This window comes from Oryctolagus cuniculus, chromosome 7, assembly GCF_964237555.1.
Source record: "Oryctolagus cuniculus chromosome 7, mOryCun1.1, whole genome shotgun sequence".
NCBI classification, from domain to species: domain Eukaryota; kingdom Metazoa; phylum Chordata; class Mammalia; order Lagomorpha; family Leporidae; genus Oryctolagus; species Oryctolagus cuniculus.
Window position 1 is genome coordinate 154,732,181 of NC_091438.1, and position 19,596 is coordinate 154,751,776.

Below are 19,596 nucleotides of genomic sequence, written 5' to 3' on the forward strand. Positions count from 1 at the left end.
ACACAGTCGATTAACCCTGTAGGAAAACCCAAGTCTTCATCATCCTCAAAGGTAGCAGAAGCTACCAACCTCCCTCCAGCCCTGGTGGGCTCGCTCAGCACATTTTTTTAAAATGATCTTTTGGAACCAAAAAACAAAACGGAGAACTAGATGTAGCCACCTTCCCCGTAGGAGGAAGCCAAAGGTGACGCCCTCTGTATAACCCCTTGTGCCAGTACTGTCAGAAAGAGGTGCCACTAGCATGCATCTAGGAGGTGCAGAATGCCCTTTGGTTAAAAGGTGATGTCTGCAGGTGCACCGTGAAAGAGGCTCCTGGACTCAAAACCCTGGGAGACCTTGGGCCCCCTTGAGCACAGCCCCACAGCCCAGAGGCAAACACAGGACCAAAGGGGGTACAGCACCGAGAAAGGCAGCCGGCCCGCAGAGAACCCAGCACTGTCCTTTAGGACAAGGAAAACAACAGTGAAAGAAACAACCAGACCACCTCTGCAGAAGGGAAAAAAACAAACCAAGACAAAAGCAAAGAAAGGCAAGTCAAGTTCACGGGAGCTGAATCAAGTCAGCAGTGCTGGGGCGAGGGACTGTGGCTGCAGACAAGTCAGCGATGCCCGCGGGACTTCTGGGGAGGGATCGGGGTTTTCTCTCCAACCATCATGTCGGTGGCAACGCACATCAATTAGATGGATAGGTGGGCAGCACTTAAGTTGAGTTAAACCTTTCATATTTGATCTTCTGATTACCAAGTCACCAAGCGCCCCTAGCAATGGCTTTGAGAAATCCCAACAAATCACAGAGACCATCACAGCCCTCCCTGCACCCCGTCCCGCACGGCCAGCCACGGGCACGCACGCAGCACACGACGGAGGTCCCCAAGCCATCTTCCTGTCCCTGGCCTCGCACGTCTGGCGGGAGCCCCCTGTTGCTCCGCTGCTACAAGGGAACCAGGGTCTCGGGCTCCAAGTTGAGCGAGTGCATGGTCACTGCTCAGGCTTCCTCAGCATGCTCGCTCTGCAGCTGACCCCAGCTCGGGGACAGATAACAGGCAGGTGGCCCAGTGTCCCTCGCCCAGCCTCTGCAAAACGCCGGCACTGAGCTGAGCTCAGCAGAGAGCCTGGCCATGGAAAGCCCCGCATTTACCTAGCCTTCGCCCTTCCGCGCCTGGCTGCCCGGGGTGAGCATCACAGGCTCCACGGTGAGGCAACCAGATGACAACCTGGGAAACAGCACAGCGAACCAACGCCAGGGCCGGCGCACACCTCTCTGCCCATGACGTCATGGTCACTTCTCTCCCAAGTCGCTGCCCCCCAGGCCTCAGACTTGGGAGAGACTTCTGGAGGGCACCGCTGACTCGGAGTTGGACAGGAAACCGCTCGAGTTCACGGCGCACGTTTCACATCCAAAAAGCACAGCTTTCCCGGGGAGGGCGTCCGGAGGAACGCGGATGCTCTCCCAGCACCCAGGAGAAGCTCCCGGAACGACACTGACACCGGGACGTCACCGTGAGCCGCAGAGCGACTGGAACCGCGGGCTTCATCAGGTGCCACCCTCACCCAAGGGGCCCTGCTGGGCTGGGGTTTTTTGTCCGGCCAGCTCTGCATGTCGGCAGTTTAGTCATTTAAACCACAGGAGGAACCAGTCCTGCTGTTTCTCAAAAGGCAATCAGGCAAAATAAGATTTTTGAAAGCCCGCTTACCCTTGGACTTTCCAAATTCACAGAAACCAAACAGTGCCTTGTAGAGGGTGCTCCTCCACCTTTCACCCCCCCCCCCCCCGCAGGGGGTCTCAGGGCTGCAGCTCCCGCAGTATCAGCCCATACACACGCCCTCCTGCAACCCACCACCCCAGCCACAGCCCTGGGCTTTCTCCCTGCAGAGAGCTCCAGCTTCTGGCATTTGCTGGAAATCTCAACTCCCTGCTGAGCACCACACCTCCTGCGGGCTGGGCTCCGCAGATTCCATCGCCTGGGCGAGCTCAGTCTCAAATGGGAGAAAATAAAGTCCAGATGCAACCTAGACCAGGGATCGGCCGTGCGTGGAGAGAAGTGCACGCCAGTCCCGTGCTCTCCGCCCCCAGCGCGGCCGCAGAACCCGAAGCTCTCCCTGGGCAGGAGTGGTTCCCCAGAAGGGAGCCTTCGGAACTGGGGTGTGGGGGAAGTGGGTGGTCCTCTATGCCGGGGGCCGGGGGCAGCCGCTCTGGCACGAAAAGTTTGCCACGGAGCTGGGGGCGGCGTGCCACGGACAGGGGACTTTCTGCAGCCGCGAGAAGGGAATCGCCGGCCACGCCGCGCCCACGCCAGCCGGGGCCCGGTCGACCCTGCGGCCCCGCGCACACTGCGCCCAGGCTCTCCGTGCCCACAGCAGCCTTGCAACTCCCGGCCCGGGAGCCCCGGTGGCCACGGCCGCGCGGAAGCGGTCCCAGGCCCTCCTGTGCACGGCGCCGTCGCCCTGGGCGCGCGGGGCACCCGTCCCCGGCCGGCTCTGCGCCGGGCGCGCGCGCTCGCCACGCCTGGGCCCGGGCGCCAGGCGCTCCCTACCTTGCGCGCTGAGCTGCTGGTTCTCCATGCTCGCCGCCGCCGCCGCCGCGTCTGCCGCTGCCGCCGCCGCCGAGGCGCTGCCCGCGGCCCCCGGGCCCGCGCCCGGGCCGCCGCCGACGCCGCTCAGTTCCGCCAGTCTCCGGTTGGTGGCCGTGAGTTCGGCTCGTAGGTTGGTCACCTCCTGGCTGGCCGACTGGACCGCCCCATCGATGCGGAGCGCCAGCTGCTTATTGTCTTCCATCATGCTCAGGATTTTGGCCTGGGGGCGAGAGAGGTGACAAAGAGCTGCATGATGCGCCGGGGGCGCGCGGCCGGACACCCCCGGCTCTACCTGTTGGGTCCCCCGCGGCCCGGCTTGCCCGCGCCCCGACCCCCAGGCTCCCGCAGCGCCGGCTCCTCCGGCGCAGGAATGACAGCGGCGCCTCCAGCCCGAGCCGCGGCGGTGGCGAGGCTGCGGGAGGGGAGGGGGGAAGAGGACGAGGAGGAGGAGGGGGAGGAGGAGGAGGAGGAGGAGGAGGAGGAGGAGGAGCGGAGTGGCGGCGGCGATCGCTGAGACCCCGGTGGGCGGGTGGGCGCGGAGCGCGGCTAGCAGGACACCGCGCGCCGCCGGGCACTCTGTGAATGGAGCCTACCATTCGCTGCCCGCCCGGGAGGGGGCCTGGGCCGGGGGCCTGGGGTCTCCGCGGCCCCCCGCGGCCCCCACGGCGGGGACACACCCCCCAGGGGGCGGGGGCGGCGGGCGGCGCCGGGCGGGGAACAGAGGGGGCGCCCGGGCTTGGGGTGCGGGGCGCCCGGGCCGTGGCCGGCCCTCTGTCCCCTCCCTGGAGTGGTGGGGCAGCCCCGCCCCGGCCAGCTAGTGCCCGGCGCCGAGCTGGGGTTGGGGGGTGGAGGGTGCATGGCGGGGAGGGATGTTCCTTCACCAAGGGGGCCCTGGAGGGGAGCGGGGAGGGAGCCCCGCGGGGCGGGGGCAGCTTCGGGAGCTGAGCTGCTGCTGCTCTGTGGGCGCCTGAAACTGCGGTGGGAAATGCCCAGCGGGGAGCTGTTGTCCCGCGCCCCGCCCCCCACAGCCCTCTGTGTGCGCCCCAAGTGCAGGCGCAGCCCCAGCCAGGGCGCAAGCTCTCAACTGGGCCGGGTGTGGGCGAGGGTCAGAGAGGAGGTCCTGGGAGAGGACTGCAAGGGGGCAGGGAGGCTGCTTCCCTGTCTCCTCCCAGCGGGAGGAGGGGTGTGGGGCTCTGCTGCCTCGGTTTCCCCACTCCCTCTTAAGGGAGGGCTGTGGTAACCTGCCCGCTAACCAGCCCCTTCTAGCTTCACCTTCTCCCCTGCAGCACCGGTCTGCATTTTTCCGCTGGGGCCCTGGATTCCGGCCACCAGACCTTGTTACCATAGCAAGCTTCATTCCATGCAAATAGGACGATTTAAAGCAGCCAGTGCAAGGCATGGGCAACAGGGCACCAGCATTCCTGCTCCGGCACCTCTGGACAAGAGCTAGGAGCAGCTGCAGAAGTGGGGAGGGGGAGGCGGAGGCTGCCCACCCTCCAGGTTCAGCAGGGCTCCTTGGACGCCCCCAGGAAGAACTGAACCAGAAAGTGCATGCCCAGTACTGCCCCGGAGCGTTGTTCTCTTTAGAATGAGGGTTGGTATTCCCACTTTAGAGACGGGGCTGTGGGCGTGGGTAAGCAAGGGGCCCGCAGAAATCAGGACTAGAAGTAAGTAATCGTCTCATTCCGAGTCAGTCCCATTGCTTGAATGCTGGGATTCCCTTTGTGTGGAATCATAGAAACACACTCTGGACCCATCTCCCGGGGACATTCACAAGGAGAGCGGGACAGTGCTAGATGGGGGAGCAGGCGGCAGCTGGCACAGAGTCCACCCTGTGGGGGCCAGGGGTGGAAACCCTGAGCTTAGCCTCGACAGCGTAAGTGGTGGTCAGTGGGACCAGCTGAGGCACTTGGAGTGGCTCAGTGCACTTGTCACTCGGGATTCTGCTCTGCTAGGTTAGGCTGCACCGGAACCCCAAAACTCCAGAGCATCCGGGATCTCCAGGCGGGGGTGTCGTGGTGCGGCCACCGTGGGAAACAGTGTGGTGGGGTTTCAGAAAGTTAGACAGTGGGGCAGGTGTCTGACCCAGTCGTTAAGATACCCCTGGGGACGCCAGCCACCCCTGATCAGAGTGTGTGGGTTCCAGTCCTGGCCCTGCTCTCTTAGGGGATGGCTCAAGCGGATGTGTTACTGCCACCCACATGGGAGTCCCAGGTTGAGTTTCTGGCATCTGACTTCGTCCTGGCCCTGTGCCAGCTGTCAGGGGCATGTGCAGAGTAAACCAGCAAATGGCAGTTTTGTCTGTCTGTCTCTGTCTCTCTGCCTTTCAAAGTTTAAAAAGAAAAGTTAAACATAGAATTAGCTTATAGCCCAGCACATCCACTCACAGGTATGTGTTGGAAACAGAGTCTCCAATCAAACGTCCGTTAACACATGCGTGGATAAATGAGTTGCAGTACATCCATGTGTGGAGTATTATTCAGCCATGAAAAGTAGATCGTTCTGACACATGCTGCAACATGGGCGAAGCTTGGAAACATTGTGTCAGGTGCGGGACTCTTGACACAAAGGGGCAGGTATTGTATGAGTCTGTTTATGTGAAATAGCTAGAATTCGTAAACCCAGGGAGAAGGAAAGATGGGTGCTTGCCAGGGGTTGGGGTGAGGGAAGAACATGGAACAGCACGCTTAATAGGTTATTTTAGGGTCAAAAGTTTTGGAACGAGATGGAAGTGATGGCTGCTGTGCTGTGCGTTGCTAAACACCACCAAGGTGTTCATGTCATGGGGGCCAATGCTACATTCTGTGCATTCCCCCTCTAAGAAAGTCAGGTAGGTGGGATCTTCAAAAAGTTTGTGAAAGGGGCCGGCGCTGTGGCTCAGCAGGTTGGGCCGCCATCTGTAACGGCGGCAGCCCATGTGAGCACAGGCGTTGAGTCCTGCTGCCCCATTTCTCATCCAGATCCCTGCTAACGCGCTAGGGAAAGCAGCAGAAGATGGCCCAAGTATTTGGGCTTCTTCCACCCAAGTGGGAGACCCGGATGGAATTCCAGGCTCCTGCTTCAGAGAAGTGAGTGCCATAAAACAACTATGCATGGCTTTCAATAATTTTTGCATCAAAGTTAACTTTTAATTCCATTTCCATGAACTTTTGAAATATATGCAAATGCAAAAACAACAGGGCTGAGGACAGGGGGAGGTGTTCTGGGACCAAAGCTGACCGAGCCAGCGAGGGCCTCCGCTTCTGGAGAGCAGGTGCGTGCACACCACACCCCTGCTACAGCACTCAGCGGAAGCAACAGTCAGGCACCTGCTGAGGGGTCTCCCCCTTCTCCCTGCCTCACTGAGAGCGTCTGGCTGCTGGGGGCCACCAGGGTTCTGAGGTTGTCGGTCTTCTTCTCCCTGCCACCACGGCTGTAGTGAGCGCCCGCTGAGTGTGTATGAGCGTCTCTGTGCAGCAAACTTGCTGAGTGTTACTCATTTCCCTCCCCACACACTCACATCTCAAAATCAGAACAGACCAACTAGCAGGGAGAAAGGAAAACAAAGACTCATTCCTTGGGTCCCTTCGCATCTCTCTCTCTCTGAGGTTTCAACAAACTTGTGTTAGAAACTCCTAGAGTATCTCCTAGGACTTTAAAGAATTTTATTTTTTGAGATTTTTTCCCCCTGTTTGTATGATAAAGGGGGCTTTCCCCAGCTAGGTCTCTTGCTGGCCTAAAAGCAAGAGGACCAGATCTCTGTTGCCCACTAAAATCAATTGGACTTCCACCAAAAAGGCTACTGGTCTACCTTTGCCACGAACCCCAGCCTGTCACAGCTCTTCCCTAGGTGGTCTTAGCAAAACAGCCACAGTCTGTGTCCTCGGCCTCTTGCCTAACACCCAGCTGCAGGCCCAGTTGCATCTCCTGGGGTGGAGGTGGAGGGCAGAGCTGACATGCACCCATTTCTTGGAAGGCACACGCACACATCCGGAGCTGCCCCTCATCCCCATCTCTCTCTCTCTCTCTCCCCCCCCCCCCCCAGGTCTCCAGCTATGAGAATGTTGACAGTATTGTGGGTTCTCCTTCAGGGTCCTTCCATCTACAGCTTCCTGAAGTAGCCTCCACCTCACGCCCTGGTAAGAAGCCCCCGTTAGGAATGGCTGGGGTTTGAATGTGTCTCCCGAAGTTCACACATGGGACCCAACACGCATGTTGACAGTATTTGGAGCTGGGGAACTTGGGGAGGATTTAATTAGCATTAGGCGAGGAGGGTGGGGCCCGCACGATGCATGAGCAACTTCATAAGAAGAGGAAGTGCAGCCTGAGCTGGTGCACCTGCTGTCTCACCGGGGGATGCTCTTTGCCACGTGTTCATAAGGCAGGAAGGGCCCGAGCAGAGGCCAGCACCTCCATGCTGTGCTCCCCAGCCTCTGCAACCCTAAGGAACAACTTCTTGTCTCTGTGGGTTTTCAAGTCTTTGACATTCTGATATCGCAACACCGCACCACACAGACTAAGACGAGAACCGAGCCAGGTCCACTTCGTAGGGAACCTGCTGCTCTGCTCTCCTTGTCGCTTGGTGCCGTCCCTGGCCACCCACAGAGCTCCACCCAAGGCTCGGGCACTGGCCCATTCGCAGCCGCCAGCCTCTGCCAGTATTTGCCGAGGGAGCAAACTGTGCCATGGGCATCTGGTGCCCAGCAAAGCCTGCCTGGGCATCTTGCAAAGCCAGCAAAACCCACCTGCTTCAGGCTCAGGGGAAGGAAATTCCTAACAAGAACCCAGGCGGAGAGCCCAGCCAGTGGCGCACTGGGCCGCCGTGGGCACTTCGCTTCTCTCGTGAACAGAGTGACCACAGTGGGGCACTTCTGAGAGAGAAAGGGGCGCTCGGAACAATGAAGCCAGGGTGCGTGGCACAAACCAGTGCTCCCAGGACACCCAGCAGGTGTGGCCGCCCTGCCCACGACTGCTTTACGCCGACCACTTTACGCCAACCCCTTTACGCCCTTTGGTCCTGGAAGACAAAGTGGCTCTGGGGCCTTCCTGTTCACTGATGGTGACACAGAGCCCGGATCCAGGGATGGGCCACACAGCCATGTCACTGGAGGGGCTGGAGAGGATTAACAGCAGAGTCCCTAGCACGTGGCCCCCATCTTCCTGCTGGGGTGCGTGGCCCAACTTCCTGAATTACAGATGAGGCATTGGTGGGGAGGGGGGCGCGACGGTTGCCTTCTCATGCACCCCCCCACCCTCTGCCGGGCTCGCTGCCCTCCGGCCGCTTCCTTCTTGCCAACCGCAGGCCCTTTCTCTGCCTTTGCTTTTTCTCTTGCTTCTGGAATGTTCTTCCGGGCTCCCCGCGTCTGCTTCCTTCTCATCCTGTCGATTTAGCATTCCACACCTACTTATCCCGTAGCGTACATCACTACTGATGGGTGCCGTGGTTCTTTATTCGTCAGTGGGGAACACTGCACTGACTTAGGATTCGAGCGATCGCTCGCCGTGAGGTCACTCCCAACCCTTCTGATCCTGGGCTTCCCCAAGGTAATCCTGCCTTGTCTGGGATTCCGCGGTGTTCCCAAGAATAAGTGATCTTTTCTTGAGCTAATTGGATTCTAGCTAAAGCATGCAATAAAATGCTCTGGCTGAAACTACCCCAGCCCCCACCACACGCACCCAGCCCCTGGACCGCGTCTCCGGAGGCCACGCCTGCGTCCCCTGCGTCCTTTTGCTTCCGATGCCCGGTGCTCAGTGACTGCTTCTCCGAGGAGTCGGTGGGCAAGTGCGCTCATTTATGCTGCTCATCCTCCCAACTTCATGTCCGCCACGACTTTGCTTCTGTCACCAAAGCCCTTCTCATCTTGGGTCCTCCCAGGAACTCGAGTCGCGTCTTTATTGCGCAAAAGTCTTGCCCAGCTCTCCTCTTGTTTGTTGCTTGCAACAGCTCCGATGGATGGAGAGGCGCTGGAACCTGCCCTTGGCAGATCCAGTCGCTGAGGTTCAGGGATTTGTCCTGCGTGCCTTCCTCCTCCGAGGGCTCTCGCCAAGGGCTCCTCGTGTGTTTGTGTAGTGCATGACTGGGGAACAGGACTCGGATGGCCCCATGTGTGGCCCAGCCTCATCTCTGACTCAAACATGGGCACTGCTTCTGGCTAAGGCTACGTTCGTGGGCTCCTTCCTGCAAGAGTGGCTTCCAGGAATCTGTACAGGGAACAAGGCAGGAAAGGGCAGATTGGAAAGAGAAGCCAGCATGTGAAGGACTCATTGGCCCCGGAGTGAGTGACCCCAGCAGCCCTGATGCTCCCAAGAGTCAGCGTGCGGCTGCAGGAGCGTGGTCCTCGCTCTTGCATTCCACTTCCTGCACACGCTGTCCCTTGCTGGGCCGTGGGAAGCACACCTCTAGCCCTCAGGCTGCTCCTGGAGAGAGAGGGTGAGGAGTCCCCGACACGGAAGCCCGAGAAGAAGATGCGTGAAAATGCAGACGCCCAGGCTCCACTCGTGACCTGGCTGAGTTCCTGGGGCAGCGCCCATCGCCTGCCTCGGTTGCACTGGAGAGTCTGATGAACGGTGATGTTGGAGACTCGGCCATCTAGGAACCGTGGGCGGTGCACACAGAGAACCGAGTGCAAGTGCAGGAAGCCTTGAACACACCAGGAGCCCTCTGGGTCTCTGGAGTGGGGGGGAGCGTCCCTGCCCCTTCTCTTCTGTCTGTCTCGTGTCGCTCACTCCCACCCACCCCAGCATCCTTGTGGCACTGCGACCCTCTCTGCAGATGGGTGCTCCGTGCAATGAAACCGTCGCACGCGAGTCCCGGCCAGTTCAGGAGAGGATTCTCTCATACATTTACACTGTTCACTGTGCCCAGGGGGTTTTCACCTGCGCTCTGGGGGCAAGGGCGGCGCGTCTCACAGTCAGCCGTCACCAGGTGCTCTGGGTGAGAAGACTCGGAGCCGGCAGAGACCCCAACAGCCATACATTTCCTCCCACCCCCGTCAGTCACTGTCATAGCCGCAGTTACGAACCAAAAAGAAACCAGGAGCCCAAGAGAGGGGTCGCAGAGAGGACTGGGGGGCCGGGAAGCTGGAGTCACACGCGCCTCCCCAGCCCCCTGCTCGCGGACGGCCGGAGTGAGGATGGCCGGATGCCTGCCGCCTGTGTCCACCCGCAACCCGCCCAGGCCCTCTGCGGACTTGCCACCTGCAAATGGCCCTTTCACATGATCGCTTCCCATGCCGAAGCCCCTGTGCGAGAACGAGATAAACACACGAGCAAGGAGCCAGGCCGATGCAGAAGTGAGCCCCGCCCCCATCTTGAATGATCCTTGGCATTTGATGACTTTCTTTGTAGGGGTGTGTGTGTAGGGGGGGATCACAGGAGAACGTGTGGGTGTGACCCCCGACCCGTGGCCCTGTCACAGCATCTGCGAGAGACTCAGGAACACAGCCAGAAAGTGGGAGCAAAATATAAAACGCGGAGGTGAGCATCTCCCTGCAGAGCCACCGCTGGCTCCCCCAGAGAACCGCCCCACCCTGCGGCGCCTCGCCCAGCGCCAGCCCTCGCGTCTCTCGGTGCTGGGGGTGGGCGCGCGTTTCATTTTCCAGCTCTGCAGTGGGATTCCTGAGAAATTCTGCCTGCACAGCTACAGAGGATAGGGCCCGGGGTGGGCATTCGGACTAACGGTGGCAACGTCACCTAGGGGCCTACAGCCCCTCTCAGAGCGCCTGATCTCCAATCCTGGCTCCACTCTTGATCCCAGCTTCCCGCTTCTGCACACCCTGGAAGGCGGCGGATGGTGGGTCAAGTCCTTGGGTCCCTGCCACCCACATGGGAGGCCTGGGAGGAGTTCCCGGCTCCTGGCTGCAGCCTGGCCCAGTCCTGGCTGTTGCAGGAATGTCCTGCATTTGCCAGTTCTGGCATTTGAGGAATGAACCAGTGGATGGAAGAGTCCCTCTCTCTGTCTCTGTCTCTGTCTCTCTTTCTCTCTCTCTCTCCCTCACCCATTTCATAAGTAAAGAAGTTAATTAATTAATTGTCGCTCCCCCTCTTCATGGAGGAACGACACAGGACCCTGCGCTGTTCTTTCGTCTGCTCGGCCCTTCCCGGGTTTGCTGCTGGTTCTTCCCGGGTTGGCTACTGACCCTTCTACCTCCGTGGAAGGGCGGTTCCCCCTGCCACTTTCCCCACTTCCGCGGGGGAGCGGCACACCGCCGGCCGGCTCTCTTGGGGGCTGCTCAGGTGTTCCTTCAGATAGATGTTCCCCAGTGCATGTTGTCTCTCTCCTCCTTTATAGTCCTCTTCCACCAATCCCAACTCTGCTACCCACACGCCGAGTACGCTGCTCTCCTCCAATCAGGAGCAGGTCCTACAGTTTATTGGTTGAACTGGAGGCAGCTGTGTAGAAGCTGTTTACTCCTCTCCCAGCGCCATATTGTGGGAGAGCAGATGCATAGAGTAAGTCTTAATTCCAGTAACTTAGTCTAGTCCGAGTTGCTCCCCACAATTAATTACAGCTTTCAAAATATTTTTAAAAAGTATTTAAAGAAAGAAAGACAGGGTCAAGCCTTCCAGACACCCCCATACTCTGCAAATCAGCTCTAATTTCCTGTTTTGTGGGAGACCCCTTTCCACAGCCGTCGGGAGGGAGCAGGGCCAGCACGCAGGCTCTGGGGGCAGTGAGATGTGGCTTCAAGCCCCAGCCCCAGCACCGGCTAGCTCTGTGACACACGGCTCTCCTTAGCGCAGTGAGATACTCCCGCTGGCTTCCTTGGGAATTAAATGTGACAGAGGCCGTAAAGTACCTGGCAGAGAGCCTGTGGCCTGGGGAGGGCTTGAGGAACGTTTCTGATGATGGGGGGCCGCACACAGAGAGGCTGCGGCTGCTGCTCCTGGCGGCCCCTGCTCTGTGGGCATCCGCCACCATCTGCCACTGTGTTCCTCCGTGGTCTCTGCCACCTCAGGCCGGGCCCTCCCAACACTGAGGCCGCCACCAGGAAAGCACCGGCTCACGTTCTCGCCCGGCCAGATTCAAGCTCAGGTGCACCCACCTTTTCCTCCCCCTTCCCCCTCCACGACATGAATGCAGGGGCCCGCAGGGTGGCACGTGGGGTTAAGTCACTGCTTGCGACCCCAGCACTCCACATGGGAGAGCGGGTTCCCGTCCTGGCTGCTCCGCTTCCTGTCCAGCTCCCTGCTAACGCTCCTCGGACAGCAGCGGAAGGTGGCCCAGCTGTTTGGGCCCCTGCACCCCATGGGAAACCTGAATGAAGCTTCTGGCCCTGGTTTCAGCCTGGGCCACCCTTGGCTGGTGCAGCCTTTTGGGAAATGAACCAGTGGATGGAAAAACTCTCTCTGTGTCTGTCACTCTGCCTTTCAGATAAAGAAGTAAATGTGTGTGTGTACTAGTCTTTTTTTTTTTTTTTGGACAGGCAGAGTGGACAGTGAGAGAGACAGAGAGAAAGGTCTTCCTTTTTCCATTGGTTCACCCCCAAAGTGGCCGCTACAGCCGGCACTGCACCGATTGAAGGCAGGAACCAGGTGCTTCTCCTGGTCTCCCATGCAGGTGTAGGGCCCAAGCACTTGGTCCATCCTCCACTGCCTTCCCGGGCCACAGCAGAGAGCTGGCCTGGAAGAGGAGCAACTGGGACAGAACCGGTGCTGCAACTGGGACTAGAACCTGGGGTGCCGGCAATGCAGGCGGAGGATTAGCCTAGTAAGCCGTGGCGCCGGCCCATGTGTATTAGTCTTTTTAAAGGCACAGATGGGGTCTCGTACTCACACAGGTCGACGCCCCAAGGGACCTCTGTGTCCTTGCCGACCTGACGTCCTTCGTGGCCTCTACTGTGAGGAGGAGGGGCCGGGGCTGCTCCCTGATGGCCGTGTGTTTGCTCTCCTGGTCCCTGGAGACCCATTTGGTAAATGAGTTCTTTTGGTTCATAAAATGACATCGCAGTCGCTTGGAATACTTCACAGAGCTCCCCTGAACGGGCCGTTTATCCTTCGCCCCCGATAGGATTCGCATTGCTGGGGACGCCGTCCTCTAAGAGCTGTTTTCTAGTTTCCAGGGGGATCTGGATTCCACTTGAAGCACAGGGCACCCGCGCTGGTCCCGGTTTCACACGCACGGGGACACTCAGGTCCGCTCCCGGCCGTTCACGCTCCTTCTCAGTCATTTGTTCAGAGAAATACTTGCGTCATGGGAGTTTTCCACTCACTCCTACTCCAGCCCTCACCACGTGAGCACTTCTCTCTGCGACCACTGCTTTCCACTCCCAGGACGCCCCATGCCCTGAGCAGAGCCCCAGCACCCATGGGAGCAGATGCTGTTCTGGGAAACTCCCAGCCAGCGGCGTGAAGACCCCGACGGCTGCTGATGATTTGTGGCAAAGGGGTCTCGGTGCTCGCAGCACGCACTGTCCTGTTTCAGGAGCTGCAAAGGGCCTGGGATCTCGCCAACTAAACGCAGCCAGCACAAGGTGCCCTGGGAAAGACATGCAGTAGCCAAATGGATCAATGGAGAATGAGACCTGCAGCCACCGGCCCCTGCGTTCAGGATTAACCGCCTGAGTATAGATGGAGAAGAGAGTGTAGACGACACAGGAGAGCTGTGTGGTCCAGCAGCCGACCCTTTGGGATGACCGTCTGTAGCCGGTACGTGGGACGCTGCCGTATTCCTCTGCAGGAGTGCCCTGCCTTGCTTTCTACTTTGAGCAATGGATGGCTCCACATTGGGCACCGCATGAGCGCGTTGTAACTCAAGAGGGCGCTGCCGCTGCTTGGGGGCTACACCAGCTACGTAAGGGACCTCGCAAGGTCCCTGGAGCAGTGGGCGCTTGGACTTGTAGCTGAGCCACCGGGCAGGATGCCCATGTCCCTCGTCGGATGCCTGGACGCAGGTCCCAGCTCTGACCTGTGACTCCACCTCGGCGGGCAGTGGTGACGGCTCAGGTAGTTGAGGGTTTGCCACTCACGTGGGAGAGCTGGGTAAGTTCTCAGCTCCTGGCTTCATCTCCCTAAGCATGGTGGACATGCAGAGAGTGAACCAGCAAAAGGGAACTCTATGTCTGCTCACCTCTATCTCTGTCAAATAAATTTTAAATTTTTTTAATTTCATGGAAAAACGTAATTAAAAGATAAATTTACTTTAGTGCAAAAACCATGCAATCCACGCATAGTTTTTTCATAACTTGTGTTTCCATGAACTTTCTGAAGACCCTCCTATCTCCTATAGTCGAAGTCCTCAGCCACCTCGGGCAGAGAGGCCACAGGGCCTTTGCTCTGTAGCAGTGAGCGGCCAATGCTTCTGCTTAGGGAAACAAACAGGAGGTTTCGGTCTGGAAAGGGGCGAGCGAGGCTCTGATCGGAGACCCCGCCAGCAGGGGCTCGCTCCCGCCCTGCTCTGGGCTTCCTCTGTGTGCTGCACCCAAGTCCACAGCCACAGCCTGGGACCAAGGCCCAGCACCGGCTCCACATCGAGCCCTTCAACTCACTGGCGTGACAAGCGCGAGAACGGGTCTGGCCAGTGGCCAGCGTGGGAGCACGGTGGGTTAAGCCACTGCCTGCAATGCTGGTCACTCTCCTTTCAATCCGGCTCCCTGCTAATGCACCTGGAAAGGCAGAGGAAGGTGGCCCAAGTCCTTGGGTCCCTGCCACCCACAGGGGAGACCTGCGTGGAATTTCTGGCCTGGCCCAGCTCTGACTATCGCAGCCACTTAGGGAGCAGACTAGCAAATGGAAGATCTCTCTCTCTCTCTCTCTCTCTCTCTCTTGCTCTGGCAAATAAATAAATAAATGTATGTATGTTTGCGAATGTTTGGACTGGAGAGAGGAACTGGCTGGAAGGAAGAAACGGAGCTGCTCCCCCACCAGCCCGGAGCCCCGAAGGAGTCGCCCCGAGGACCCTGCACAAGGCCAGGAGCCCAACAGCTTCGGGATGCGAGCTGAGCCTGAGCCCCTCAGGCAGCTTTTGGGAAGGAAAGAAAGCCAGCTGGAGGCTCCTGGCCTGCGTCCCCGGGGAGCCATCACGCCCGAGTGGGAACCTGAAGACCTCCTTAAGGAAGCACTGTCAGGCAGGAACCCATGCATACTGCAAACAGACGTGCCCCTCCCTCCGCACGGCGATCCTAGCCCTGCCCCAGCCGGGGTGCAGGGAGGAGCCCTGGCCCTCGGGGGTGAGTTCCCTACGGAAACCAGACAGGAAGGGAGTCCATGCCTCTATCCATGGCCGACTTTCTTCCTTCCCACCCCAAAGGCTCTCTGTAAGGAACTAGATTCTAGTAGTTCTTTTTCCTTAATGTTTATTCTTACTTATTTGAAAGGTGGAGTGACACACACACGCATACATACACACACAGAGGGAGTCAGAGAGGGAGAGAGGGCGGGGGGAGATTGTTCTTGTATTCGTTTGTTGGTCCATTCTCCAAATGTCTACATCAGCCGGAGCTGGGCCAGGCCAAAGCCAGGAGCCAGGAGCTTCATCCAGGCCTCCCCCGTGGGTGCCAGGTACCTGGGGCTCACCTGCTGCGCTCACAGGCACACTGGCAGGGAGCTGGAGCAGAAGCGGAGCCACTGGGCCTCGAGCCAGCTCTGTGGGATGCCAGCGTCACAGGCTACTTAACCCTGGTGCTGCCACGCCGGCCCCTAGGTTCTGCTTCTAGGACCCTTTTATTACGGTTGTTTCAGGCTCAAGTCAACGCACGTTCCCAAGTCTACGTACGCCTTTGTGTGAAGAGCACTGGACGAAGCTCTTTTACATTTTTCATGAAATTTCAATGGAATTGAAAAGCTCTTCTTTCTCAATATTTTCTTGACTCACTAAGGAGAGGTCGAATGAGCTGGTAGATTGAGAACGGTGCTGCCTGCAAGCGAGTTTGGAGAGTGCTAGGCTAAGACCCGGGGTGACGGTCCTAGGGGGTTCTCACACCAGGCACGGCACTGAGTACCTAACTCCCAGGAACGAGCTACTGTCCTTGTCCCCATTTTACTGAGAAGAAAAGTGAGGCTGGGGGAGGTGGAATCCCTCATCCAAGGTTGCATGGGAGTCAGCAGCAGGGCTGGGACCAGATCAGGCTGGCAGGACGGCAGGGCCCCCCCTTACTGTATTGCTCCTTATACCCAAACTCGGGGCTGCACCATGGACTCCAAGCCTGTGCTAACGGTGGGGTCTGTGCACACAGCCGCGCTGAGGATGGCACTGGAAGAGGGGGCGAGCGGGACGGGAACGGTGGGTGCCTCGCCCGGCTCCTGAGCACCCAGGGTTGGTCCAGTGGCTCTCATGGCCCCAGCAGCTCCACTTCCTGTCTGCCCCTCTGCCTTTCCCGGTCAGCAGGTGAGAGAGGAACCTCGTCCTGTGTGTGGCCTTGAGAATCTTAGAGCCGGAGGGGACCTCAGAGCCCGGGCTTGTTCCGAGGATGGGGCAGAGACCCAGGGAGACCAGCTGACCTGCCCCCAGCCTGCACTCGGCATGGCCATGTTTGCTCTAGAGCCTCGTGCGTGCTTTTATGAAGTGACCACGTGGCCGTGGGGATGCGCGGGAACACGCGGGGAACCGTGCTAAACCGTGGCGCTCCATCGCTCCATCCTAGGGACGCGTCAGAACCCACAGTGCCTCTTCTCTGGTTATTCTTCTGAGAAAAGCATCCCAACTCAGCGTGAGACAAACACCTCCAGCGAGGATCCCTTTGATCTGCTTTCCCTTGAAAACCTTCACAAACTTGGCCAGAAATTAACAATCAAGCCTTACAAAGCCTTCTTTGGTTATTCCAACCTAACAACAAAGAGCGAGGCCACGTTCTCTATAGTGTCTCCAGTGTCCCCTCCCACACCCCCGCTAGGAAACAGACGCATCTGCCTGACCCCGATTCGGAGCTCCCAAGGAAGGCTTGGGTTTCTCCGCCTCAGGACGCCATGCACAGCGCTGAGAAGGTGCTGGGGTTTAGCTGAGCCCGCTGTGATTCCAGCAGCCCACAGGGGAAGCCGGTCCTCCCTTGGGGAAGTGGACCACATGGCGCCCTGGCTCATACATCGGACTGGGCTGCTCTCCTGCACCTGGAATCCTTTGGCATCTCTGTGCCCTAAGTCCCTCCTTCCGCCCCGCCCCCAGTCCCACCCCGTCCTGCCCTTTTGCCTTGTAACTTCCCAGTAGCTTTCCCTAAAGTGTGCAACGTACCTCTCCCTGCCCCTCTGAGAGCAGGCACAGCCGAGGGACCCATCTTGTCCACAGGGGTGTTAGTGCACCTGAGCCAGCTCTGCATGTGCAGAATTTGGCCTTAGCGCCTTGTGCCTGGGATCCTCCGCAGGAAGAGCAGGCCCCAGCGATCTGCTCAGCCCCAGAGAGAAGACGTAAGGAACAGGCTTGAACTTACAGCCTGGGTAAGACCCCCGAAATCGCTTTGCCAATGAGCAGATACGCAGACAAGAAAAATGACTGTTGTTGGAAGCCATGGAGATGCTGAGGTTTTGGGCTGCAGAGTGAAACTGAGCGATCCATGAGGGAACCCAGCGTTGGACTTAGCGGTGTCATCCTGCCCGTGCGCTTGCACCTGTGTAGCTGGTTGGCTAAACAGAGACCTAGAAGTTTTACAAAAAAAATTCTGGAAGTCCCAAAAGCAAAATCTAAACCGTCTCAGCAATGCCATATAACAATGATTCCTGTAGCATCTGCATTGTGTTAGGTTGACCATGTAAAGTATAGGAGAAGCCTGGTGTGGGTTGGGCACATGTGCAATGCCATTTTGTGTCAAGGATGTGGGCCACCATGCATTTCGGTATTGGCAAGAATCCTGGAACCAAGGGTTTGGGAGGGTGATGGTCTGTGTGTTCCGGGGATGCCATAACTAAGTGCCATGGAGTGGCTGGTTTAAACAGCAGAAAATAATTTTCGCCCAGTCCTGGAAGCTGCAAGTCCAAGGTCAGGTGTGGGCAGGGCTGGTGCCCTTCTGAGGCCTCTTTCCCTGACTCGTGCCTGACCGTCTCCCCCTGGTGCTCTCCCACGCTGTCCCTCCGTGTGTGCCTGAGTCCTAATCGCTCTGCCCCCGGGTGACCTCACTGTACCCTAAGGGCCTCTTCAAAAGCCCTTCCTGCAAAGCCAGCTCCATTCTGAGCACCGAGGGGTGGGACGGCAACAGGTGCTTTCTCAGGCGGACACAACTCAGCCCACGGCACTGCTTGCAAATCAGAGAACCTCAGAGAGCAAAAGCTTGGAGACCGATGGGCGACGCATGGGCTCGCACAGCGGGGAAGTTGAGGCAAATCTGACCTCAGGAACCCAGGAGTCCGGGCGGCTGCTCCCTCTCTCCCTCCTCTCTGTGCATTGCCCTCCTTTCTCTCCTCTGTGCACCCAGCCCGTCCCCATGCACGGGAGGCTGGGCAACGCGGCCACGGGCAGCTGCAGGCTTGTTGCATCCTACTTTAGTCATTGCAGATGGAAGACAGCTGCTCCCAGGGGAGAGTCGGCCTAGCCCTAGGCTGTCACAGGACCAGGGTGTGGCACCACTTTGATTGGGCAGGTCTGGCGTCCGTGCCCATCTCCAAGGCCCGGGCAAACAGGCTGGTGGCCCCGCTAGGGGAATGAGGAGTGGGGAATGGCCCAGGGTCCAGGGTGGGGAGTGATTTAGCAGGAAAGACCACACAGGCAGAAGCAGGGCCTGGATGTCCACACACACCACACCCCGCCCAGCCAGCAGATGGTGGGCCCGGGCTGCCGGCTGAGCGGCGACAGTGATGGTGACCGGGGCCGCTCGGGCAGGCCTTTAGTTCCGCACATGTGGCTTCAGCCCCAGCCTTGACTTCCCAGGCAGCCAGCTTTAGGCAAGCGGCTTAGCGTCTCCAAGCTCCAGTTTGTCTTTCTACTTTAAAGTGAGGGGAGCAAACGCATCGCTCGATACAGGTTGGAGATGAGCCTTCAGTGCGGTCACTGTGGGAAACCCGTGTGTGTAGTGGGTGCTGTAGTGGCCCCCACGTGCCTGCCCCCTGCCCACCCCCGCCTGCTCCCAGCTTCAAGGGCCCAGGGGCTCACCCACCAAGGCCAGGAATGCTCTCCCTCCCAAAGGAGCACACCTGCATCCCCCACCAGCCCTTACCTCTGCTTCAGGGGCAGTTCTGCGTCACCTAAGGTTATGCCCCTTGACCCAGGGACAGTCCTGGCCCCGGAAGTTGAACACAAATCCCCACCCAAGGGCTCTGAGCTCCAGAGCTCCCCGCACCGGCCTCGTGGGAGCCCCCAGCTGCCAGCTTTCCCTTAGACTCCCTCCGGTACACACACACCTCCCTGGGCGCTCCCCAGAGCCTGCTGGGGCCAATTCTGCTTGCTTGTGTTCATTTGCTAAGAGCACATGCGAGACAGGAGGGGGGACAGTGGTTTCCCCTTCACCCACGGTTTTGGTTTCCCTGGTTTCAGTTAACCCCATGGTTCACGGCGGTCCAAAAATATTCCATGGAAAATTCCAGAAATAAACAGTCCGTGCATTTTAAAATAACTCCTATTACAGTAGATGTGTGCTGTTTTGGCACTAGTGTAGTTGGTCTTCTCTTGTGTCTAATGTAGAAGTTAAACCTGCGGCCGGCGCCGTGGCTCACTAGGTTAATCCTCCGCCTGTGGTGCCGGCATCCCATATGGGTGCCAGTTTCTAGTGCCCTCTTCCAGGCCAGCTCTCTGCTGTGGCCCGGGAGGGCAGTGGAGGATGGCCCAAGTACTTGGGCCCTGAACCTGCATGGGAGACCAGGAAGAAGCACCTGGCTCCTGGCTTCAGATCGGCACAGTGCAGGCCTTAGCGGCCATTTGGGGGGTGAACCAACAGAAGGAAGACCTTTCTCTCTGTCTCTCTCTCAGTCTATAATTTACCTGTCAAATAAAAAAAAAAGTTAAACTTGATCCCAGGTAGGGAGGCGTGGGCGATGGCGACCTCTGCACGAGAGGTCTCAGGGCTGTCCGTGGTTTCAGGTGACCCGCGGAGGCCTTGCAGCAAGCCCTCTGTCCTAGCTGAGAGCTCACAGTTGCCTCTGGAGCTGGACCGCCTGGGGTCAAATCCCTGGCCGATCTCAACCAGGGC

At 58.8% G+C, this 19,596-nt stretch overlaps 1 protein-coding gene and 1 long non-coding RNA gene across 6 annotated transcripts in view; one reads left to right on the plus strand and one right to left on the minus strand.

The window, feature by feature from the left end:
- The window catches only part of KAZN (kazrin, periplakin interacting protein), a 1,000,963-nt gene that overhangs the window by 352,155 nt on the left and 629,212 nt on the right, over nt 1-19,596 (minus strand). For 3 of the 4 annotated variants that reach the window (XR_007914879.2, XM_051834341.2, XM_051834344.2), the window contains exon 3: nt 2,534-2,792. Coding sequence is in view for 3 of the 4 variants with exons in the window: in XM_051834341.2 (XP_051690301.1) it covers nt 2,534-2,792 (259 nt within the window). In the remaining variant the exon portion in view is untranslated. Of the gene's footprint in view, nt 1-2,533; nt 2,793-3,165; nt 3,295-19,596 lie in introns of those variants that run through there. The other variant, XM_051834342.2, reaches the window with a different exon arrangement.
- LOC127487748 (uncharacterized) lies at nt 1,105-13,694 on the plus strand. Of its 2 annotated transcripts, none has more exons than XR_007914883.2 (2): nt 1,105-1,537; nt 6,597-13,694. It is a non-coding gene; the product is annotated as an uncharacterized lncRNA (long non-coding RNA). The 2 variants fall into 2 exon arrangements; XR_007914884.2 differs by lacking the exon at nt 1,105-1,537 and adding an exon at nt 3,483-5,120.